Source organism: Tenrec ecaudatus, chromosome 14 (assembly GCF_050624435.1).
Source record: "Tenrec ecaudatus isolate mTenEca1 chromosome 14, mTenEca1.hap1, whole genome shotgun sequence".
Lineage (NCBI taxonomy): Eukaryota > Metazoa > Chordata > Mammalia > Afrosoricida > Tenrecidae > Tenrec > Tenrec ecaudatus.
Window position 1 is genome coordinate 44,777,452 of NC_134543.1, and position 25,906 is coordinate 44,803,357.

General features: G+C 39.9%; 1 protein-coding gene across 3 annotated transcripts in view; it reads right to left on the reverse strand.

Moving 5' to 3' along the window:
* Positions 1 to 18,765: 18,765 nt before the first annotated feature.
* The window catches only part of PPM1A (protein phosphatase, Mg2+/Mn2+ dependent 1A), a 47,612-nt gene continuing 40,471 nt past the window's right edge, over positions 18,766 to 25,906 (reverse strand). For all 3 annotated transcript variants that reach the window (XM_075531792.1, XM_075531790.1, XM_075531791.1), the window contains exons 4-6: positions 24,429 to 24,537; positions 23,144 to 23,201; positions 18,766 to 22,195 (exon numbers count right to left, since the gene is read on the reverse strand). In XM_075531792.1, the coding sequence (XP_075387907.1) occupies positions 22,166 to 22,195; positions 23,144 to 23,201; positions 24,429 to 24,537 (197 nt within the window). In that variant the 3' untranslated portion in view covers positions 18,766 to 22,165. The remainder of the gene's footprint in view (positions 22,196 to 23,143; positions 23,202 to 24,428; positions 24,538 to 25,906) is intronic.

Sequence of the window (25,906 nt, forward strand, 5' to 3'; positions counted from 1 at the left end):
AAGTTATAGCATCTGGGGTCTTAAAGGCTTGAAGATAGACAAGTGGCCATCTAGCTCAGAAGCAACAAGGCCCATATGGAGGAAGCACACCAGCCTGTGTGACCATGAGCTGTCAAAGGGATCAGGTATCAAGCATCAAAGAACAAAAAATCATATCATTGTAAAACTGGGTGAGTGCAGAGTGGAGACTCAAAGCCCATCGGGAGGCAACTGGAAACCCCCTTACTGAAGGGTTGTGGGGAGGAGATAAGCCAGTCAGGGTGCAGGGTGGCAACGATGAAACATATAACTTTCCTCTAGTCCTTAAATGCTTCCTTTCCTCCTGCCCCCCAACTATCATGATCCCATTTCTACCTTACAAATCTGGCTAGACCAGAGAATGTACATTGGTACAGATAGGAACTGGAAACACAGGGAATCCAGGACAGATGACTCCTTTAGGACCAGTGGTGAGAGTGGCGATGCCTGGAGGGTGGATGGAATGTGAGGTAGAAAGGGGGAGCCAATTACAAGAATCTACGTATAGCCTCCTCCTTGGGAGATGGACAGCACAGAAGAGGGTGGGGGGAGACATCGGACAGTGTAACACATGACAAAATAATAATAATTTATGAATTAAGGGTTTATGAGGGAGGGGGAGTGGAGAGGGAGAGGGAAAAATTCAGCCAATATTAAGGGCTCAAATAGAAGCAAATGTTTTGAGGATGAGAACAACAATGGATGTGTGTATGGATTGTGATAAGAATTGTACGAGCCCCCAATAAAGTGTTTTTTTAAAAAATCAAAGACTATTCTAAGTGAGGAGGTCAATCAGCAAGCCATATGAAATATCTTAAATAAAAAATTTTATTGTTTTTGTCAGGTATTATTTAATATCTTTTCACTGATCTTTTAAAACATAACAATCTAACTTTGTGAACCTCTTTGTTCTTGTTTAAGTATTAACTGTAGGAAATAATAAATTATCTCTTAGTATTTCACTTTTTTAATACTTAAAAGACTTCATGGACTGGTTGTTATCTTAATCCTACCACGGGATGCTCTCGTACCAGCAGCTCCCCACCTCCCCCCTCTTCCCAAGGCTTCAGAACACACCATTTGTTGGGGGAAGGGCACAGCAGATGAATTTCTCTGACCGGTTCGGCCAAAACTACTTAAGGACTACTAAGTTTGGGGCTGTGGTGGCACAGTGGTGACGCATTTGTTAGACTACTAACTGCAAGGTCAGGAGTTTGAAACTGCTAGCCGCTCTTTGGGAGAAAGAGTGTATTTGGGACGGATCCCGAATGAGCTGGTGTCAGCCCTGGTCAGAACAGACGAGAAGGCAGCTGACTCCAGGTTTGGGGCAGCACTGAATTCAGGATGTCTGAGGAAGGCAACAAAACAGGTCAACGGCAGTCACCCTCCACGTATTATTAAAATACTGCTGAATGTGAAAGGAGAGCTGCTTTGAGGTAAGCAGCATCTATTTCTTTTTTTTTTAATTTAAATCATTTTATTGGGGCTCATACAACTCATCACAATCCATACATACATCAATTGTGTAAAGCACACATACATTCATTGCCCTTATCATTCTCAAAATTCGCCTTCCACTTGGGTTCCTGGAATCAGCTCATTTTCCTTTTTTCCCTACCCCTCCTTCCCAGCTCCCCGCTCCCCCATGAACCCTTAATAATTCATAAATTATTATTTTATTTTATCTTACACTGCCCGGCATCTCCCTTCACCCACTTTCCCATTGCCCACCCCCCAGAGAGGAGGTTATATGTAGACCCCTGAGATCGGTTCCCCCTTTCTACACTCCCTTCCCTCCCGGTATCGCCACTATCACCCTTGGTCCTGAGGGGTTCATCTTTCCTAGATTTCCTGTGTTTCCAGATCCCATCTGTACTGCTGTGCATCCTCTGGTCTAACCAGGTTTGCAAGGTAGAATTGGGATCATGATAGTTGTGGGGAGGAAGCATTTAAGAACTAGAGGAAGGTTGTGAGTTTCATTATTGCTACACTGAACCCTGAGTGACTCATCTCCTCCCCACTACCCCTCTGCAAGGGATGACCAGTTGTCTACAGGTGGGCATTGGGTCCCCATCATGCGCTCCCCTCATTCATGATGATATGATTCCCATCCCACCCTGCCCACCATTGGTGCTTGAAACCTGGCCTCCTCAGCCCTTCATGATCACACATGTTGGTGTGCTGCTTCCATGTGGGCTTTGTTGCTTCTGGGTTAGATGGCCGCTTGTTTACTTTTAAACCTTTATCACCCCAGATGCTATATCTCTCAATAGCCAGGCACCATCAGCCTTCTTCACCACACTTATGCACACATTTGTCTTCAGCGTTTAAGTGGGGAAGGTGATCACACAATGATGTTTTTTGTTCTTTGGTGTCTGCTTCCTGATTCCTTCAACACCTCGTGTTCACTTAGGCTGTGTGCTTCTTCTCTGTGGGCTTTGTTGCTTCCGAGCTAGATGGCCGCTTGTTTGTCTTCAAGCTTTTAAGACCCCAGACGCGATATCTTTTGGTACCCGGGCACCATCAGCTTTCTTCATGTTTGCTTATGCACACATCTGTCTTCAGCGATCATGTCAGGAAGGTGGTTATCATGAAATGACTGATTAGCTGAGCAAGGTGCTCTTGTATTGAGGGAATGCGCGTGAGGAAGCCCAATGTCCACCTGCTACTCTACTACTAGACCTAAGTACATAGGTCTATTTCCCCCATAATCATAAATATATTTACGTGTGTACATGCCTGTATTTAGGCTTCTATGTATGCCCTTTGCCCCCTACTCCTCTCCTCTATTTCCTTACGCTTTCCTCCTGTCCCACTACCATGTTCAGCCTTCATTCTGGTTTCAGTAATTCCTCTCAGTTACCTTGCCCTTGGTCACTCCCTACCAGTCCTCCCATCCCCTCCCTCCACTGGTTTTGAACCACTCATTGTTCCCTTGTCCCTAGGTTGGTCAACACCTCCTCCCTTCCCCTACCTCCCATACTCTTATTTCCTTCTCACATTGTTTGTCCAGCCTATTTATCTAGGTGGACCTGCAGATACAGTAATATGTGCATAAAAATGTGGATGGTTTTGACAGCACCACAGTGGCACATAAGAACATGGCATCGATGGCAGCAGCACCGACAAGCTAACAAACAAAAAGCCACTGACATACCAAATTTAAAAGAAGAGAAAAAAACAAAGACAGAAAAAAAAAAAAAGCCTGTTAGTAGTTCAGGGTCTGTTTGTTGACCTTTAGGAGTGTTTTCCGGACGAGTCTGATGTGGTGCCACATCCTGGCCCCAAAGTCCGTCCTTTATACTCCCTTGGGACCTCCTTACTCTGCTTCCCCCACCGCTCCGTTTCACGCCCCCAGTATTTGGCTTCAGTGTGGTGGGGTCAACTCAGTCGCACATCCCCCACTGTGTCTCAGGTGCTGTCCCGTGTAGGGACAGTGTAGGATGTCACATCTCGCCGTGGGGTGGGCTATATGGTCCTCTCTGTACATTGGGCCCTTAGACCCAGGCGTGCTCTGCTCCATTCTTCCTCCTTCCTTTGCTTCCGCTTCCTTCTGGGTGTGGTGTGGTAGGTCAGTTCCTTTCCCACACCAGACAATCTATTTTCATTTTCTGTGGTACTCCCTTCAATGGTGGAGGTCGGGTTAATTCTGGTTGGGGTTGGTGTATGGTCCAGCCTGTGTATTCCTCTGTGCTTTACGATGCCCTCCTGGTTTGGCGTGTCATGGTGGGGTCCGTATGCATGTTTTGGTTCTTTGGGGACACAACCAGTACTCTCCCCCGGATGGGTTAGTGTCCTGTTCCCCCCATGCCATCCACTCGGTTTCTCCCCACCCCGCTTCCCCCTCCACCTGCCACACTTCCCCTTCTTTATGTTGGGCTCTCATGCACCTCCCTAGGTGTGGCCTGCCCTCCCTCCAACTATCTATGCTTCCACCTGTTCATTGCGAGATAGGTGTTTATTCTTCTATTCCTGGCATGCTGATTGTACTTACCTCAGGGGACTCATGTTATACCTGTCCTTTTGAGTTTGCCTTACCTCGCTTAACATGATTCCTTCCAGCTCTTCCCACGAAACGATGTGTTTCGTGTGATCATCCATGCTTTTCAGTGCTGCATAGTACTCCAATGTGTGTTTTTGCCAGAGTTTACTAATCCACTCATCTATCGATGGAAACTTAGGCTGTTTCCAAGTCTTTGCGATTGTGAATTGTGCTGCAATAAACATTGGAGTGCAGATGACTGGTCGTGTTTTATGTGCTGCTTCCACGGGTATATGCCCAGTAGAGGAATGGCTGGGTCATAAGGTAGATCAATTTCCGTTTTCTTTATCTCCAGATTGCTTTCCACAGTAGCTGTACAAATCTACATGACCACCAGTAGTGGAGGAGGGTTCCTACTTCACCACAGCCCCTCCAACACGTGTTGCTCTCCGATTTGCTGATTTGTGCTAGCCTCAGGGGTGTTAGGTGGTATCTCATGGTTGTTTTGATTTGCATTTCTCTTATGGCTAATGACCTGGAACACTTTCTCATATACTTATTGGCCATGTGGGTCTCCTCTCTAGTGAAAGTTCTTTTACCCACTTCCTTAGGGGGTTAACTGTTTTCCTTGTTTTGCAGGTCATGATGGTGTTACAGATTTTAGTAATGAGCCCTTTTTCCGATGTGTCATTACTAGAAATCTTCTCCCAGTCTGTGGGTTGTCTTGTCATCCTCTTGGTGAAGTCTTTCGAGGTGCACAGGTGCTTTATTTTTATTAAAACCCATTTTTCAATATCCAGTTCACCTGGGTGTGTGCCCTTCCCTATTGCAGTGAGCCTATGAGTTCCCTGGGTCAGTGCTCTGAGGTTAGTCCCAATTCCCTCCTTGATGGTCCTGATGGTTTGGGGTTTAACTTCTAGGTCTGTGATCCATCTTGAGTTTATTCTTGTGCATGGGGTGAGGTAAACGTCTTATTTCATCTTTCTACACGTGGATATCCATTGTTTCCAGCACCACTTGTTAAAAAGGGCATCCACTTCCCACTTGATGGTTTTGGGACCCTTGTCGAAGGTCAGTTGTCTATATGCTGATGGTTTTATTTTTGGGCTTTCTATTCTTTCCCACTGGTCTGAGTGTCTGTTGTGCCAGTACCAAGCTGTTTTGACCAATGTACTGTGTAATAGGCATTAAAATCAGGTAAGGCAAGTCCTCCAACTGTGTCCTTCTTCTTCAGGAGTTCTCTGCTAATTCTGGGTTTCTTTCCTCTCCATATGAAATTGGTGGTCAGTTTTTCCAATTCTTTGAAGAAGGTTGATGGTATTTGAATTGGTACAGCATTGAACTTGTAAAGTGCTTTAGGTAGGACTGTCATCTTTACTATGTTGAGCCTACCTAACCATGAGCAGGGGATGTTCTTCCATTTGTGGAGGTCACTTTTGGTTTCCTGTACTAGGGTCTTATAGTTTTCCTTGGGTAGGTCTTTAGTATTTTTTGTTAAATATATTCCTAGGTATTTCAGTTTGTACTTAGCTACGGTGACAGGTACTTCTTTCTTAATCCCCTCTTCCATGGTCCTGTCCCAATGTGTATAGAAAACCTACCGACTTCTGTTTATTGATCTTGTATCCTGCTACCCTTCCATATTCCTCTATTGCTGTAAGTACTCCAGCTGTGGAGCTTTTGGGGTTTTCAATGTACAGGATCATGTCGTCTGCAAATAGCGATAGTTTCACCTCCTCCTCTCCCATTTGGATCCCCCCTTTGATGTCCTTCTGCTGTCTTATGTTGTTAGCCAGAACCTCCAAAACGATATTGAATAGAAGTGAGGATAGAGGGTATCCTTGTCTTGTACCCTTTTTCAGTGGGATTGTTCTTGTCTTTTCTCCATTGACTATAATGTTGGCTGTTGGTCTTTTATAGCTTGTGTAAGCTTGAGGAACTTACCTTCCAATCCTATCTTCATGCGTGTCTTGATTAGGAATGGGTGTTGGATGTTGTTGAATGCTTTTTCTGCATCTATGGATATTATCATATGGTTTTTATCCTTTTTCTTCTCAATGTGATGTATAATATTGATGAATTTTCAAATGTTAAACCATCCCTGCGTCCCTGGGATGAATCCTACCTGGTCATGGTGGATGATATGTTTTATATACTTTTGTATTCTATTGGCCAATATATTGTTAAGGATTTTTGCATCTATGTTCATTAGAGATATTGGTCTGTAATTCTCTATACCTGTGGGGTCTTTGCCCTGTTTGGGTATCAAAGTAATGCTGGCTTCGTAAAATGAGTTTGCCATCCTCTTCTATGTCATGGAATACTTTGTGGAGGATCGATGTCAATTCTTCCCTGAATGCTTGGTAGAAATCTGCTGTGAAACCATCTGGCCCTGGGGCATTTTTTGTTGGTAGGTTTTTGATGACCCTCTCTATTTCTTCTTTTGCTATGGGTTTCTTGAGGTTCTTAATCTCTGTCTGAGATAACCTAGGGAGAGACTGTTTTTCCAAACATTTATCCATGTCTTCCATGTTTCTGAATTCATTAGAATACAGACCTTCATAGTGCTTTGTGATTATCCTTTTAATCTCAATGGGATCTGTTGTTATTGCCCCTGATTCATCCCTCATCCTGGCTATTGATGTTTGCTCCTTTGTATCCTTGGTAAGCTTTGCCAGAGGACTGTCAATTTTGTTAATTCTTTCATCGAACCAGCTTTTAGCTGCATTTATCTTTTGCATTGTTCTCTTGTCTTCCCACTGGTTTAACTCCGCCCTGATTTTTATTATTTCTTTTCTCTTGCTATTGGAGCGGTTGTTCTGCTGGCTCTGTTCCAGGTGTTGGAGGTTTTGTTACCGTATCTGTCATACGCCGTTCTTCTTTTTTCATATATGCATTTAATGATATCAAGCTATCTCTGATAACTGCCTTTGTAGTGTCCCATAAGTTTTGATATGTTGCATTCTCTTTTTCATTAGTTTCTAGAAACTTCCTAATATTCTCTCTGATCTGGGTCTGTACCCATTCATGTCGCAGGAGATCATTGTTCATTCTCCAATTGGTTGGCCTTGCTTTTCTGGACATCCTCTTATTAATCTCCAGCTTTATGGCATGGTGATCTGAGAAAGATGTCTGGATAATATCTATGTGTTTGAATTTACTCAGGCTGGACTTCTGTCCCAGCATGTGGTCTATTCTTGAAAAAGATCCATGTGGATTTGAAAAGAATGTGAAACCCTTTGCTTTTGGATGGAAAACTCTATAGATGTCTATCAGGCCCTGTTGCCTAATGACATATTTTAGCTCTCTGGCCTCTTTGCTGAGCTTCTTTCCAAGTGATCTGTCTTTCTCTGATGTGGAGTGTTAAAGTCACCTACTTTGATTGTTGATTCTGTGATTTCTTTTTTCATCTTTTTAATAGTTTGTTTGACGAAATTTGCCACACCATCATTAGGAGTGTAAATATTCAATATCCTAAGTGCTTCCTTGTTTACTGAACCTTTGAGCATTATGTAGTGTCCCTCTTTGTCTCTTTTATGATTTGGATCTTGAGGTCCATTTTGTCGTGGATTAAGATAGCCACCCCTGCCTTTTTGGAGTTAAAATTGGGTTGGTAAGCTTTCTGACAACCTTTTTAAATTAGCATATTCTTGTCTGTGCATTTAGGATGTGTCTTTCGCAGGCAACAGATTGCTGGATTGTTTTCTGAGCCAGTCCTCAAGCCTTTTTCTTTTAATGTACAAATTGAGTCCATTAGCATTCAGAGTTATTATCACTATCTGTGGATTCAGTTATCCTACCCTGTTTTTTATCTTTGGAGAGTTTCTATCTTGTCCTCTTTTCCATCTGAGACCCTGTTGTCCTGGTAATTGTTGCTGGCATGTTGGCTTCTAGATGGAGATGGGCTATATGGTCTCCTATTTGTTCTTGGTGGAGGTTGATCCTCTGGTCATAGTGAGTCAGCCAGTATCTTCCAGGGTCCGGTCTTCTGCAGCATATTATTTGAGTCTTTCCTTGTCCTGGAAGACCCTTATCTCACCATATATCCTAATGGATAACTTGGCAGGGTACAGGATTCTGGGGGAGGCATTTTTTCTTTCAGCTTTTGGAAGATGTTGCTCCATTCTCACCTCCTCTTCATGGTATTTGCTGATAGGTCTGAGCATATTCTTACCTGTGCTCCTTTGTATGTGAATGTCTTCCGTTCTCTTGCTGCTCATAAATTTTCTCTTTTTCCTCTAAAGTTGGATATTTTTACTATTATATGTCGTGGCGTGTTCTTCTTGGGATTTAGTCTAGCTGGCGTCCTTTCTGCTTCCTGTATGAGTTCTCCCTTGTTAGGATGGGAAAGTTTTCTTCCAGAAATTCCTTTGCTATCTTGGCTGTAGACTTGTGTGTTGTGTTGTGCTCTGGTAGACCAATTATTCTAATATTATTCCTCTCCATAGCATCTGTCACTGATCTCAGGCTATCTTCTGTTTCTTTAATTTTCCTGTCTTTCTCGCTTGCTTAGGTCTGAGTGTCCTCAAGATCACTGATATGGTTCTCTGCTTCCTCAAGTCTAATTGTAAATTCTGTGACCTTTTGTGTGGCTTCTGCTACCTCCTCTGTTAGCTCCTGCAGTTCCCTTTGGTGGGTAGATTTCATCCCCTCTATTGTGGACTTCATCTCCTCTATCATTGCATCCTTATTCTGGGTTGCTTCCCCAGCTGCTGTATTACTGTGAGCACACTTCTGAAGATTTCCTTCTCTGGCAGACCTGTATCTGTTTCTTCTATGAGAGAAGTTAGCTCTGCTACTGTTTTGTCTCTCGGGTTTTTTTGTTTGTATGTTTGTTGTTGGGAGTGATGTGGTTTGTTGATTTTTCCTCGAACCTTTCATAGGCCCCATGCTTCTGGGAGGCCAGGGTAACCTTATCTGTGTTACTGTTAAGGATTCTTTCAGGCGACTGCCTATGACCTATTATAAGGATGGGTCAGACTGCTGTGTAGGCAGAGTTCCTAGAAGGCTTAGTGACCCGCAGTGGTGAAATGTTTCAGCAACTGGAGTGGGGCCTGGAGCCTCAGTGAGTGCCCTCAGGCTGCTTTGACCTGGTTTGTCAGGGTACCCTTAGCAGCCCTTTTAAAAAAGAATTTAAAAGGTTAAAAATTTAAAAATTTATTTTAAACAAAATTTTGGGCGGAAAAAGAAAAAGAATGGAGAGGAAGGAGAAGCAACAAAAGAGGATAATAGTAGAAGTATAAGGAGGGAAAAAAGGTAGAAGGAAATCCTATAGAAAAGGGGCAGAAGAAAAGTACTAGCAATAATGAAAAAGGAGGAAGAAGAGAGAAGACAACAAAGTAAAAGAATGAAAAGAGAAAAACCAGCGTGATATAAAAGATGTGTATATATAAATTCCCCCCCTCCCCCTCTTTTCCCTCTAAGTTCTAGTGATGCCTAATAGAATGTGGAGGTGGGCGAGGCCTCGCTGTCACGGGACTTGGTGCTTATCTGGCTCCGGAGCCGGGCTATGTGGGGGTGGGGAATGCTCTTCAGTTCAGCAAGCCCTCCCAGTTCCCTGCAGGCCTGTAGAGTTGAGCCTATGGGCAGAGGCTACATAGGCGGGAGCAGCCCCCCAAGGGCGGGCCTCCTGCCCCGGCCAGAAAATTCTGGAGCCGCAAGGAGAGCAGCATCTATTTCTACAAACTTAGTAAATGAAACTGCTTTTCAAGAAGCAAACATAACAAAAAACCCAAACCCCTAACTCCCTGCCACCAAGCAAATACTTACTCAGAGACCCTTTAGGGCAGGGTAGGCCTGTCCCTGTGGGTTTCTCAGACTGTAATTCTTGACGGCAGTAGAAAGCCTTGTCTTTCTCCTGAGCAGCAGCTGGTGTTTTCCTTGAAGCTAGCAGCCCAACTTGTGAAAACTATGCTTGCTACCAGGTTTCCTTCAAGAAGCAATCATAGAAACCGGGCATTTCAATGTCAAGCCTTTAAGACCTCAGACGCGTTATCTTTTGAAAGCCAGGCACCACCAGTTTTCTTCACACTTGCTTGTTGTACCCATTTTGTCTTCAGCAATCATACTCATCTGTAAACAATTGGACATCCCCTCACAGAAGGCTCACAAGGAAGGGATAAGTCAACCAGGGCACAGTCAAGCACCAATGAAACACACAATATTCCTCTGGTTCCTTGAGGCTTCCTCGCCCCCCACTATCATGACCTCAGTCCTGCTTTTTACTGAGCGCTAGTCCGGAGCATGTACATAGGTACAAGTAAGAGCTCATGCCACATGGAATCCAAGTCGGATAAACCCCTCAGGAATAGAAATGGGAGTAGTGATACCAGGAGGGTAGGGAGGATATGGGGAGGTGGGGGGGGGGGAAGAAATAGAGGGGGAAGAGAGAAAGCAGTTGGTGTAAAATATGAGAATAATTTATCAAGAGGTCGGTCGGGGTGGGAGGGAGGGTAAAAAGACACCAAGGGTTAAAATAGAAATGTTTAGAAAATAATGCTTGATACAATTGATATATGGATTGTTTTAAGAGTTGTAAGAGCCTCCAATAAAATGATCTTAAAAAAATTGGAAACACAAAAAAATAATAAGTCGGGCATTTTCGTAGGAAAGTACCTCACTCAGCCCCCTTAGGGAATGGTTTAATTGGTCGAGTGTGCCTGACAAAGTTCCTGAATCGCCCAGGTACTCCCCTGGATGCTGCTGTCTTTCCTAGGCAATGCTTCTTTCTTTTGCTCATGCCATTTCTTCTAGAAAACTTACTTTTGCTCTGTAAATCTGATTTCTCCCCCAAAATAAAAGTCAGGTTCCATCTTCCCCAAAGATGCATTCCAGGTAACAGTGCTTTAAAGTCCCAACTTCTCTGCTACTATGCATTTGTCTCTGTGCAGTGACGCGAGATGTAGAAGGCCATGTCTCCTGGCAGGTACATACCTCCAGTTCATTTTCTGCAGGTACGCACACATGCATCCATCCAAACTCACTCACCAAGTCCCGGGCCCTGTGGTGCTTATGACAGTTGTTCCCCCAAATTCCAGTTAGTCCCTTTCAGGCTGCCTTGAAGATAGGTGTGACTTGCTTTGGGGAACAGAGGGAAAGCCCTAAGAATTGACTCTAAGATCCTAAGGCTCAATTAGGGGCACTTGCCTATAGCAGAGTGAGACAGGGAAAGAGTACTGGAAGGTGAGTTTGGAAGGCCACCAGGAACAGATCACATAGACAGCTTTGCAGGCCACTTGTTAAGAACTTTGGCTCTCAGTGACCTGAGAACATCACAGAGATTTGAGTAGTGACTGATCTGAAAGGACACAGGAGGGAGATTGGGTGACAGCAACTTCCAGTGTGAATTTTCCAGCTGAAGCTTCACTAAGGATTTTTTTTTAAAGCTCCCAGATCACTCTATCTTTCTGCCAGGTTGATAACCACTGCTTAAGACAAGCCCAGTGACCAAAAATAGAAACCTCCAGTCTGTATATCAAACATTACTTTAATTGTTGTCTTAAATCAAACCTCCAGGTAACAATTGACAAACTGAGTTCCAATCATCTTTGTGCCCTGCCACTAAGCTCTGGGCTCTGAAATACTGCACATATAGACACAATGGAGGGAGAGGTTTTCCAACCAGTGAAGTTCTGGTTGACTGGTGCCCAAACTGACAAATTCCACTTTGTATTAAAAAAAATAGAAAGAAAAAACAAAACTATAGCTTACTTTTCATTTTCAACCTCCCCCCCCCCCTTACCCTTTAGCATTTATCCCCTATTCTTCTTCTCCTAGCCTCCCTTTTCCCAGTCCTTCCTTGCCAGGTAGTTTCATTAAAGGACTTTGCAATCTAGGAAATCACAGATTCTACGATGAAAAGTACAATTATTTTCATGGAAAGCATTCAAATCTCTATGCCAGAAGAAACAAGCTGTGAACAAAAATGTTGGACTTTCAGTCCAAGAAATTAAAATGATCAAGACCGTTCCAACAGACTGTGAGAATGAACTATGTGATCTTCATCAGTTGTGAATGCAGTCTTGCAGAGGTTTTGCCCTCCAGGAAATGCTCTTCTTGGAACCCATGCACCAGCACTGTGGTCCTGTCAGATGCCAAATCCATCTGGGTGTGGAGCAGGCAGTTCTTTCAGAAGGTCAAGTTGAACCACTGAAAAGCACTGTGGCATTGAACTTGAATATGGGTATTTATTTATACATACATATCCAACACACTTGGGCCATATTGCCACTGAACAGGCTAGTCTACATTGTTATAAAAATCAGGATAGAGCATGTGGCACACCAACTTTATGTTATTCAAGGAGTCAGAACCCATGAATGACCTCAGACTTTTCTGTCAGTGAACATATATATTTAAAGAAAAAAAGCAGAAACAAAAACCTACCAATGCCAAGACTTTGGCCAATCATTTTGATTTTAGATGTAAAGTTAGATAGATACTAAGTGGTAACGATCACCAAGTAAGTTTTTTTTTTCCCCCTGAAATAGGCAGTTTCGTTGCTCTTATTCAAGGCAAAGGCTTCTGTTTTTATTACAGATCACTGCAGCAAGGTGTGTCAGTTGAAATACATTTTAAAAAAGCGAGCAGATAGGAAAACTGAAGAACCTGAAGACATTTATTTGCTAACAACAAGTTTGTTGTTGTTTTTCAGGCGCTTCCAATCTGTCACTATACAATCACTGGAGAATTTTGGTTATTTTGTCAGGAATGTTCTGGACGCTTTTATAGTTAAAACTGTTAACAGCTCAGTGGCTAAAAAGATCGAGAACTTTGCTATTATATAGCATAAATCTTTGCAAAAATATTATCTTCATTAAACAGCCTCAAATACACATTCATCAGTACACTCATACCAGGTACACATATTACTCCTTTGGCCCAGAACAGTCAAATCTTTTCTGGCCAACTCTCTAGGCTCCAATCGCTTGGACACAAACAGCAGAACATAATACGGGGTAGATCTTAGAATGGGCACAGCATGGTCACAGCCCAGCGGAGAGTTTGAGAGTCATCTAGAATATGGGTAGACTTCTCATCTACCTTAACAAGGACTGCACTTCAAAGAACAATTATTTTCTGAGACTTCCTCAGTGATACCTCACAGGGAGAGACTGAGCCAGATCTATACATCTTAACACAGAGAACAATATGAGAAAGGAATTTTGACCCACCTTGTTTTAGTTATGTAATTTGAAGTAAGTCCTCACTATCATTTGCCCAACCTGATCTTTATTATAATCTTGTCCTCGTGTGAACAATTAAATTATTCCCTTTCTTGGTCACAGCTGGGTAACATTTCACAGCAATGTCTCAAAAATTCAAATTCACTGCCATCGAGTCAATAAGGGTGCTACTAATGTCTAGAGCTAGGAAAAGTTATGACTAAGTTGGTAATTTTATTATCTGAAAGGTTTTCATTAAATTCCGTACCTTTAAACAAAATGTAACAGCATTGTGTCCTATAAGTGACCTTTTTAGGATAGCAGAACAAATAAATATGACTCCCCTGGAGACAACATTAAGCCCCCAAAGCACAGATCTTTTGCCAGTCTCTGACAAGTAAACCGCTGATGGATGCCATGCAAGCCAAGATTTCTCGGCTTCTGTAGCTCATTAAAGAACTTGAATTCAAATCAAGATTTGTACTCTCATGGGAAGTTCACTCTGAAATAGAGGAGAGTAAAATGAGTACCCCAACGTTCACTTTTCAGGAGTTAAGAGGGGGGGAAACATGCAAAACTATAGATGCTCAAACTTTTTGTCCTCAGATTCGTTGCCCTTGGTTATGCTGCCTCATTATTGTATTCTCATTACACATTTCTACACCCAACTACATGAGCTCTTGTAGCTCATAGGTTTTGTAGGTTTTCATCGATACTGCCAGTTCAGGACCTCTAAGAAATCCATTTGATTCCATAATAAACACTAAACCCCAAACCCACACCTATTGCTGTGGAGTCATTCTGACAGTCGTCCCACAGGACAGTTACACTACGTCCTAGGGTTTTTCCCAGGCTGCAAATCTTTACAGAAGCAGACGGCCACATCCTTCTCACACACAGCGGGCACTAAGTTCTAACCCCTAACCTTTTTGATTAACAGACAAGCACTTAAAACATCACATCACCAAGACTCTTTCATTTAAACTAAAGAACAAAACAAACCCCACTGCCATCAATTCACACTCAGAGCCCCTCTAAGACACAGAAGTGCTTCCAAGGTTTTCCAAGACTGTAAATCTTTATGAATGCTGGACAGCCTTAACCTTCTCTGGATTAGCAGCTGGGTGGGTTTGATCTGCCAACCTTGCTGTTAGCCCAATATCTAGCTCAAGGCATTTACCACACTTCCTTTCAATTAAAGAGTGGACATACTCAAAACTATAACTTTCAGACATGAACACTAGTCATCAGAATTAGCAGAGGAAATCTGCATCTCCCATCTACATCTCTCTCTCTCTCTCTCACACACACACACACACACACACACACACACACGGCGATAAAGCAGGCATTTGAGTGCTAGGTCCTTACTTACCACCACTCCCCTTCCCTAATCTCCTTTTCAGAGAAACAGGAAGTACAAGGGTGAATCAAAAAGTATTGCCTCAAAATCATAAAGGGCGAACAAAAATAGCAAAACGTGACGCTATTGTTTCTCATTAAGCCTTCCATCTAGGGCTATAGTGTTTGAAAAGTGTTTCCATCTAACGCTGCTGGAAGAATTCCGTGGTCAACTTACACTTCAAAATGTCAGTTCTGGCTTCCTTGAGGGACTCAAATTGTGGTCCTCTGAACTACTGAGTTGGGGGAAATAAGTCTGAAGGGGCTGAATCAGGGCTGTAGGGGATCAAGGAAGGCTTCCTAATGGAATTCTCATAGGACGGCCCTTGCTATCTTCAAAGAATGAGCAGGTGCACTGTTGTGATGTGAAAAAATGCCTCAGAGCAAGTTTCCCAGCCTCTCATCAATTTATTTTTCAATGTTTCTTCAGAGTAAACCCACGATCGTCCTGTGTCCTTTGAGGAAACGATCAAGATTACTCCTTAACAATCCACAGTCTCCCAACAGCTTCTGAGTGGGAGGCGTTCCCACTTGAACTGTACTTGCCCAGCAGACCCTGAGAAGCCATTGTTTTGATTGAACCTTTTTTTGGACGGCAGCCTGAGACTATGACAGTGTGTTACACAGAGAACCTTGTTGCTCATATGACGGATGCAGAAACATGTTCAAATAGGTTTTATGGGGAATAAGCCCAAACACATGAACTGGGGCCTTACTAGCAATACTTTTTGACTTAACCCTCGTCTATCTTTAAGCAGGGTGAAAAATAGTAATGTACGGTATTTATTAAGAACAGCTTCTAAAGCGTCTTCTTATCTTCAATGTTTTAATGACAGCACCAACTAAAACAATGGCTTTCAGCAATCTTTCTAAAATCTGTAAGGGTTAAGTCTAGTTCAGACTGTGACTACCAGATTCATCAAATTCATCCAAGTTCAGTTAGAAAAAAAGAATCCTTTTTTCAGGCTTCCCAATAATTCAATCCAAAGCTTCCAGGTTTCTTGGCAGAACAGAAATGCTGCTTGCACTTTTAAACAATCATAAATACACACACATTATGCAATTGCCTGTTTATTTAATGGCACCGTATTTGCAAACGGTGTTCTTTCTACTTTTAAATCTCACATACAATCTGCAACCATTCACAGGCTGAATGCAATTTCTTCATCAGACTCGAAAACAAAAAAGTACATTCTTAAAATTAGAACTAAATTCACATATTTTCTTTGGACCAGGAAATGGTACATAATACAAAATATACATTTATGGAATTTCTTTAAACAGTTTAGATCACATAAACTGCGAACAAGGGTGAATTACTGTGGTGATTTTTGTTACATGTTGTTTTAAGAAAAATATTTCTGTAGTTGTATTAGTCTTACATTTGTAGATTAAAAATGAATTTATATATAATGCAACATGCTTTTAACATGTACATCTCTCTCCATTCATAACATTCGTACAAATTAAGTGAAACAAATCAGTTCAAGAGTGAAACCAACCAGTATTGGTGCATATCACAACCAAGACACTGTCCTGCAATTATGCTTTCATCAAGTCGCGGGCGTGCTAGGTAAAACAATGATTCCCACAAATGGGATTTAAGCAACCTATAACTGACCATCCAATTTTGGCAACAAATGTAACAACTATTTTTTTCATTGTAGTTATATCATTAACCCTGGACACTGGTGGGTGTCCAAGCTAGCTCCACTTTAAGATTCTGTATTAGTACTTAAACTCCTAATTCCTTACAATCTGAAATTAAACATTTTGTTGATTCTACCAGGAAGTTCAAAATCCTAAAACCTGAGTGAGATCTGACAGTGAAATGTACTGTTTGTTAAAACATTTTATCTATACTACATGGGTCAGAAGCATTTCAGAAATGTTCAATTTCTCATTTTCGTTTTTCAGTTGGAATTTCAGAAGTTGCAAATCTTCTTAGAGAAAGATGTCATCCTCCAAAACCATTCCTTACATTACATTTTAAAACCTTTGGTCACATTCCCCTTTCTTCACAGACCTTTTAAATTAAAAATTATCAACGTGTAGCCCAGATACAACCCACCTCTCACCTTTTAAAAAGTTAAATAACTGCTTAAAATAGAAGTTATTTTGGTGTCTTTGAAATATTTTTATGATTTTTCAGGGGAAAAAAACATACCCGATAGTATCTTTAGTACAGAATCATCAGGGAACCCATGAATCACTGCAACACTGAAAACTCGGGGGATGACTATGTACATTATATGCATTTTCCTGGGTAAGGGAGTCTATAGATTCATCAGTCTCATAGGGCCTGCGACCCAGATGCGTAACCATTGCTATGATGAATTTGTGCCAGTCACTATCCCTAAGTAGGACATTTCTTTTGTTTTGCAGTTACCCATCTCTTATACAAATCTAACTACAGAACATAGAGCACCAATGCAAATGTTACTAACGAGTTCTTTCTTGACTCAGGAGGGCTATGTAAAACAAAGAACACACTCGACTCTTTTTCTAGACAGGAGTTAAAACAAGCCATTGTAGCATGCTGGACTTTGAAGCAGCGAAAAGAACTTGGAGGGTTGGACTTTGAGGAACTGCCCGTTTTGCTTCAGTTACCTCCTCCTCAATGCAGCAGCTTCGATCATTGCCTTACTTGCTATAAAAGTCTAAAGAAATAAAGGTTGGTTCTTGTTGGTTTGTGTCATTCACGTTCTGGGTTCACAGAAAACATCCCTATGGCTTTGGAAAGAAGTAGGAATCATTCTCCTCCCTCCTGGTGATATCGCTCTCAAGTTCTCTGACTGGAATACGCCCAGTTTGTCAGAGCAGAACTTGATGAGGCTCTCAGCTCAAGAAAATGGAGTGGGCCAGTTTGTTTAGAAGTAGCAAACATGAGAATGGAGGAATAAAGAGGGGACAGGGACAAGCAGATAGAACCAAACGGGGTAGAGGGGAAATGATAGCAAATGTCATGCAGCATAAGGGGGAATCTGCCACTTTCTTGTCTTATCAACCCCACCCCACCTATCTAACTCTTCTTCCCCATCTAACAAAAGTATTTGTGGTTAACTGCAATTTCAACACCATCTGGGTTTTCTAACTACCACTTTCATATATTGGTGATATAAAAGGAGAAGCAGTGAGAACAGAGGCCACTAGCTTAATGTACAAAGCAAGAAAAAGGGAAAGCCTCTGTGTGAAGGTGAACCAAATCGATGGAGGATGTCCAACTGACAGGGAAGTGGCCATGAAGGCCGTCCATCCTGCAACTGCACTCCATCAGCAGTGACTAGCACGTGGTTACTGAAGCTGACTGCTGACCAAATAGTAATAGACACTTACAAAATGTTCCTTAAGTTTTTCAAGCATATTCTGAAATAATTACAGAAGTCAAAACAACCCAAAACACACGGCACATTGACCGATACAAGGTAAAATCAGCTTCTACAAATTAACACCCTACAAAGATGTCTTCTCAATGCCTAAAGAAAATTGTTAAAAGACTAGATTCACTAATTTAAAAAGTGGTCATCTCACCAGCAGTGTCTGCAAGCAAAGTAGCTGAAACTCTTCAAGGTCCCTTCAAAGAAAAACCCCAAATGAAGAACATGTACACATTATTTTCTAATACCACATCCTAAACATCATCTTGTACAAAGATCAACCAAAACAGTAAAGGTGCAAAGCCTCTCAGTCAGAGAACTAATATACACTCAAAATTCAAAATTAAGAGGAAACAATAAAGTAAACGCCACCACAACATAGAACACCAGTATGCAATTTCATCTGTTTTCTTTTCATAAATCAAACTGAATTATCAGATAAATGTATCCAGTAAATATTGGCAGAAAATCATTAAAACAAAAAGCCTACACAAGAATTATTTGGCTAAAATTGGTTATCAATACTGAATGTATTTTCAATAAAAGTTTTACCGAAATATGAATGCTTTAAACTTAAAACCCGGTAGCCTGTATTTCCAAGGTTGGAGACTTCTGAGAAATGCATGACCCCTTTATTAATTGCTCCTGTAGGCAGACGTGCCAATTTTGTGCCTACTGAATGGCCTTTAACAGTCCAATTTTAATTTTACTGCAGAGTTTACTCTGGGATGAGATTTTTCATTTTAAGGAGGAAAAGAGCCGTGGTGAATAAAAATGAAGTATGTGGGGGGTGGGTGGGGGCTGTCTTGTCCAGGAAAGTATCTGCCATGTTGTAGGTGGGCAATACCCTTTTTTGGGGTGGGGGTGGGGGGAGAGAATGAATGACCCAGTTACAAGATTAACATATACGAGATTAATAATTTGCTTAAATGTAAACTCCTTGAGGGCAAGTGCCTATTCATTTTGTTATAATCTGTAAGTGTAAAATAGATTTCTGCACACAAGTGTGCACTTTATGGAAGAGTTAGACACACGACTAAGGGACAGACAATACAGTTCCGATGGCTTAAATTATCATCAGTTCATCCGTCACTCCTTCATGCTATGAAGTTCGGAAAAAAACAGGGCAAGAGCAGTTTTAATTGCACAGAGCTCTAGTTTGGTTATTAATGCATTACAGCTAAAAAGATGCTTGAAATAGATAAAATGCAAAATAGGAAAAATATTACTTTGATTTTGTCAACGTATAATCTCCAGTATGTTAAGACATCTTATCTTGCTAAAACAGTAAAAGATTGATCAGTAAAGACTTTTAAAGTTAGGGTAACAAGAATCTGCTATACAAAAATTGAATTATGTTTAAAAAGCAGCAAATTAGGTTCATTCTATTAAAACATTTTAATCAGGGTACATCTGTAATGCTCTATTATCACCACAGAGCCTTCTCCCTCCAAAGAAAACAAGGGAACACATCAATATTTTTGAGGCACTGCCCTGAGATGCTATAATTAGCTCAAAGGGACCGAGTGGGATCAAGAATTTAAGTGGCATAAAACGAAGGACACAGCAGAGGTGCAAAAGCACCTTTTAAAAAGTGGGGGTAATTCACCCTTCTCACCCACCACTAAATGCCCAGGATCAGGAAAGCACACAGCCTATCATAATGTAGACTTCCTTCCTGCAGTTTCATAATGAAAAACTTTTTTTTAATAACGAAAAACTATCTAGTATGGCAGTGCTGACTTACATGGAAAAGACATCGCCTTTGTAGATCAAGCTTCAATTTTCTTCCATCTCCAAAGCTAATTTCAGTAAGAGTATTTTAATCTTTTTTTCTTGTTCATGTTAAGATTCTCAAATAAACAAGCCTCTAAACATGTTATGGTTTGAAGTAGCTTTCCACCACATACCTTACTTGTGATTTAATATTCTACATCTCAAAATATTCCACAGTACAGTTCAAGGCTTGGAAATTTCTACAACTACAAAGTCTACTTAAAAAAATAAACTGAATTGTTGTAATAGGGAATTTAATTGAACAGCAGGATGTCTGGAACCCAATCCACTCCAGAAGCACTGCTATTCACTAAATGCACAGAGAGATGCTTACAAAGCCATTAACTTAGCACAGTGGTTCTCAACCTCCCTAAGGCCGTGACCCTGTAACACAGTTCCTCATGTTGTGGTGACCCCCCCCAACCATAAAATTATGTTTGTTGCTACTTCATAACTGTCCTTTTGCTACTGTTACAAATCAGGCAATCCCTGTGAAACGGTAGTTCTACCTCCAGAGGGGTCGCGACCCACAGGTTGAGAACCGCTGACTTAGACCATGATCACACTTTGCACTCGACGACAGATTTTAGTAAGTAAGCACTAATTGTTAAGTACGGAATTGGTTCTTTAATTCCAACTTATGAATTTCTTAATATAAATAGTATTTCAATATATTTTTAGTCATGCTGGATTAAAATATAAATAAAATACAATTAAGTTACATTTAACCATCTCACAAAGAGGGATAATAAAACGATTTTGCTGGTTTGTAACTACTTAAATCTGAGACATCTCACATTACTTTCCCACGACTCCCCTAACTTTTAAGGTTATATATACAAATAAAATATGTATACTTGCTAGTTAGGGGAATAAACAAAAATTTTAAAAAACCAAATATAAAATAGATTATACTACCTTTTATACACAAGATTTTGTGTTCAATGTTGTATTTTAATCTTACACCAAAACAGTTTTCTGGTGGGAAGTCTGCCTACTGAATGCTTAAATTACATAGTGATAAATACAAGTCAACCTAGCGAGACAAGGGGCACAGAACAGTAGTCTTTTCAATGTGACAGATTTAAAAACTTACTTTCACATGCTTAATCTTAGGAATTTAAACCTAAATTAAATTATCTATAATTCCTTAAATTTTGAGAGTTATTTTTAAAGACCAACAACTAAATATTATCAACATGCTGTATTTCAAATCACAAGTACATCTTAACCACTGTAGTCTAAGGACACGGGCCAATGAAGCTAAACACACACACACACGCACACACACACACACACACCATGGAGTGTTAGATTGTCACGCTTGACAATTACTTTAATTAGACAGTAGGTAAATTTAGCTGATGCACATCTCCATGAAAAAAAAGCAGAAAGAAGCAACAGAGACATAAATCTCACAGGTTCCCCCCATCCCCCCTTCCTAGGAAGAGAAACAGTCTATCTATGTCTTGGGTAGCACATTATTGTCCATTTAATAGACTAACATCTTTCCCCCATGAGAAACTTCTCATTTACAATGACATGATGTTTCAAAAGGCCGGGATAAAAGAGGAATTACACGTACATGATTAAATTTATTGTTTGTTAAATCAAGCTTTATTGATAAAATGGAATTCAGAATATCTTACTAGGAACAGCAGCAGGTTCAGCCAATCATAGTAAAATGTGGCAGACTCCTACATTACATAGGAAGCTGCTGCTTATCAATTAGTAATTTAATGTAAGGACTTGTAAAAGAGGTGCAAAGAATCAAGGCATTCTAGCCCCAAGATTGAGATTAAGAATATACTGTATCACCCTTCAATACTCATGGCAACAAGGAGAGAACATCCTGAAAGACAGGTTAAATGAAGGGAAGGCTTTATCAACAATGCCAATCCCAACTCCAATATTTAGTTTTCAAAACCCCTGGATGTTCAGCTTTGTAAGATGTTGAAATTATTCTCCATAATCACGCGCACATTTGGGCATCTAGCTGATGTGGCTGCTGCTCTCCCTGTGTCCCAATCCCAAATTCAAAACACAACATGACTTTAAAGGGCTATATGTCTGCTGCATCACACAAGCCAAACATTTCTTGTAACTTTGATAGTGATTTAAAGCAGTTCATAATTAAATATGAGCATTTGTACAAGGACAATTACACTTTACAAAAAACAAAATCATACAACAAAAATTGCTGGAGTCTGATTTACAACATGAATTATGGTTTGAAATCACGTTTACGTAAGTCTCAAATTTACAAAAAAAAAAAAAAATCCGTTCTGGGCTAGCTGTTGTACTGCTGAAGTTCTCTGCTGTAATCACTCTCCCCCACGTCATATCCCCTTCTTGTACGTTGAGGATGGCTGTTAAAAAGATTCATTAAAGTAGAGCTGCACTCTCCTTTGGAGGTGAAGGTAAACTCCATGGCTAGATGAGCAGTTTTACCACATATCATCAGTTGATGTAGAGTCCTTGATAAGAGAAAATAAAACAAGAAATTAAAGTGGGCAAGTGACGAAATACATTACTTTCTGGATAATATAGACAAGTTCCTGTAAAGTAGATTTTTAGGGTGTATTTTTAAAAAGTATATGTACATGTATAAAATATCAATATGTAATTTGTTCAGAGAATTTTTAACCTTCCTTTTAAAGTAAAATACATTATATCTGGTTTTATCACAAAATTAACCCAATATATTTCTAAACCAATAAGACTACCAAAAGGAATTATATTTGTTTCCTTAAATAAAAACACATTTATTTTTAGGGTAGCATTGCTCTAAATTTTCACTGTATAAATATGAAATTGGACCGCAAATAATGAAATTTTTCCTTTAACTTTTTGAGTCCTCATGCTGTTTCAAAATGTCATACATGAAATATATCAGGAAAGTGGAGAAATGGTGTTAGGTTACCAGCTTCCTATAAAAACTACTCTGGCAGAATTCCAACAGAAAACTTGGAGAATGAGGCATTTAATGTCTATATAAATGGAATCTTCTATTTTCATATTTAAATAAAATTATACATTTCAGGGTTCCTGGTAATCATAAAAACCATTCAGTGAAGACAAACATTTAAAATTTAAATATCATAGCTGCTTACAAAACTCTGAAAAATTTAAGATTCTGCAGAGATATTACCAACTTCAAAAAGCATTTAGCGGAGGCAAACCTTTTGGCTTTTAGAAGCTTACAAAACCTGAAATAATCCAAAGGGCTGCTTCTTCGTTGGAGGTGGCCACTCACCATGACAATGTCCACAATCACTAGAACCCTTTGCAGGCAGAGATCAGAGCACTCCACCAGGGGGCTGTTTGAGAGAGGGCTGCAGTGAACAGCTCTGCACAAACAGGTGGGAGGATCTGCATTGAGAGTGGAGGGCGGGGCACGCAGAGGGAGTCGAACTATTACTTACTGTGTCATCATTTTTGTAAGGATTCAGTCTATTGTAAACAGCTTCAATTATATTCCGCCTACATTGAAGGGAAAAAAACCCAAAATTAATTCTTCAAAATAGTAAAACACTAATAACTCATGGCCAGGTGTTCATTAAAGCATTAAAGACAATCTAGTTGTATTTCTTGCTCTTACAAGTGAGCTTCACTTGATTAACTGGGACCTAATGGTTTTCCACCAACTCGGATAACAGAAGACTACAAAGTCATGGTTTAAAAAGATACGATCAGCCTATAGAATCTACTTCTATTTGAACTGTGGCAGCAATGAAATGCAATTCTCACAAATATATACTATGCATTCTATGATTATATGGTAGAGTTGCATGTTAGTTTTAAAGAAGCTTCTTCAACACATTATATAATTTAAATGTGCAAGTTTCTGCTTTTCTTAATGCTTTTAAAAGCTTTATTATAACTGAAATGCCAAATATGATTAATTCCATAAGTCTAAGGAATTTATTTTTTAATATTTAATTTTTAAAAATATGAGGTGGGATTTATAAGTTATAGTGTCTCGCTACGTCCAAAATTGATTAGAAGGTATTATACAGACATTTTGCAAAAGGTCATATTGGAAGAAAAAGTTTCTAAAAAATAAAAGCTTCAAATAAGAATGTTTACAATCACTATTGAATAAAATGATTACAAACAGCATGGTCATAACTTTTAAGCCATGGTGGAAAATCAAGAAAAACGGCAAGCGATAAACACATTTTAAGGCTTGAATTTTTAAAATGCTCGAATTCTCCATTAAGCGATGTATGCTTTAATATTTAAAACAAAATAACCCAGTTCTATCAGCCAAAGCAGAGAGGGAAACGCTGAAGAAATGCACCCTTCCGTGTTCCTTGACTCCCCAAACCAAACCAAACCAAACCAACAAGCTAGAGAAAGATGGCCTGATAAAGTGATCCAGGGGTTGACAAGTTCAAATAGCAGTAACAAGGTTTTATAATGTCATGTGGTTTTAAATGTGCTTTCACTATCTTTTATGCAAGGGGTGGAAAAATGTTATCCAAACTTTCACTGAAGACAAACCTACAGTGTACTTAGTTACAATGCCATCCTGATACTTAATCAAGCAACATATGTCACTGAGAAACACTGAACCACAGGTTACATAAAATGTTTTGGAAACACAGATAATTGCATCAATTTACAAATTAGGTAAATTTGATCAACATACACCCAATGTTTCCAAAGTCTGGTACAAAGCATAAGAGTGTGCAGAATGTAACTTACTTGCTTGCCAATTCACCCCCTGGTGGGAGGCTGGGGATGTTCTCACTCGATAATGTGCGCATCACATGGACTAAGTCAGGGACGCCTTCCCCCTGCTTCTTTATGATTTCTGGGAATCAGAAGTACTTTTTTTGTAAGTGCTATCCAAATTTAATTAAAAAAAACCGAAACAAAGATAACTTAGTCTTTTAAAGATGGCATTTACTATATATGAGATTTTCTAAACTGGTGTCATTGAAAAATATATTTCATGTTATGTTAATATATTACATAACCAAGACTATATGTGCACAAGTAAGAATATCTTTTTTTTTTTTATTTAAAGAATATCCTTCTTAAGATGCCACACAGTTACTTCTGAGGAGACCATCTCCTCTCTTTAGACTGGAGACATTTTTCCTGAACTTTGTCCTGTAAAATACTTGGCACAAATTTAAAAGAAAAAAAGAAGCAATTTCAAGAGTCAAAAAAAAAAATAAGGAGATTTATTATGTACTACTCCAAAACATTTTTTATCGATGTCATACTTGCAGACTAACAACTAAGTTGCACACAGATTAGCATATGTTCCTGACCATCACTCTCAGCTTAATTTTTGTCTAATGTATCTTTGAACAATAAATATGTAATACCACTTCCTCAGTTGATTATTTGAACAAAGCCTTGAATGAAAAGTATAAACTTCAGGACATTTTTAAAAAGAAAATATTTGACAAACCAGACAAATACATTTAAAATAATAGCAAACATCCAATTATTAAATGGGCATAGTGATATGATCTGCAACACTGTGCAGATTTATACTGCTACTCATACCACACAACACCAAGATGATGCACAAGGGCTTAGAGACCTCTCAACTACACACTGAAGTACAGGAGTGCAAGATCATAGCAGAGGTATTTCTTCTAACTCTTCAATTTTTTTCAGTGTTTATTTAAAAATATTTTAATCATCACTGGGTCAATAAAACAATCTAGTTCTCAATTTGTAAGTATATTTGAATGTAACAATGTATCTAAAGATCTTTCATTTTCTGATGAATTCTCAAAATATTAATTCACCATTGAAAGTACATTTTAAAAGACAGACACGCTACCCATATTTCCTTAAATGGCTCAAAATACCCTTTTAGAATTAAGGCCAGATTTTACCATCTGTTATTTTCTTTCTTTTTAAAAACCACTCTTAAATCTGAACAAAAGCAAGGATCTCAAGATTTGGTTTGCCAAGTTCCTTTATTGTGTGAACTTTAACATCTAGTGTACTTATTCTACACGGCTCTAATGCTGAAAAGCTGCTTTACAAAAATAAAGGGGTCTGATGTTTACCTAAACTGCACAGTTTCACACACTAAAGCTGCAATACACTTAACATACAGTCTCTGCTAAGTCAGTACAATGATTTGGAAGATAACTAGATACAACAGAAATGAACACTGATGGTAAACGCAATTCATGATGGTTTCAGGTCTAAAA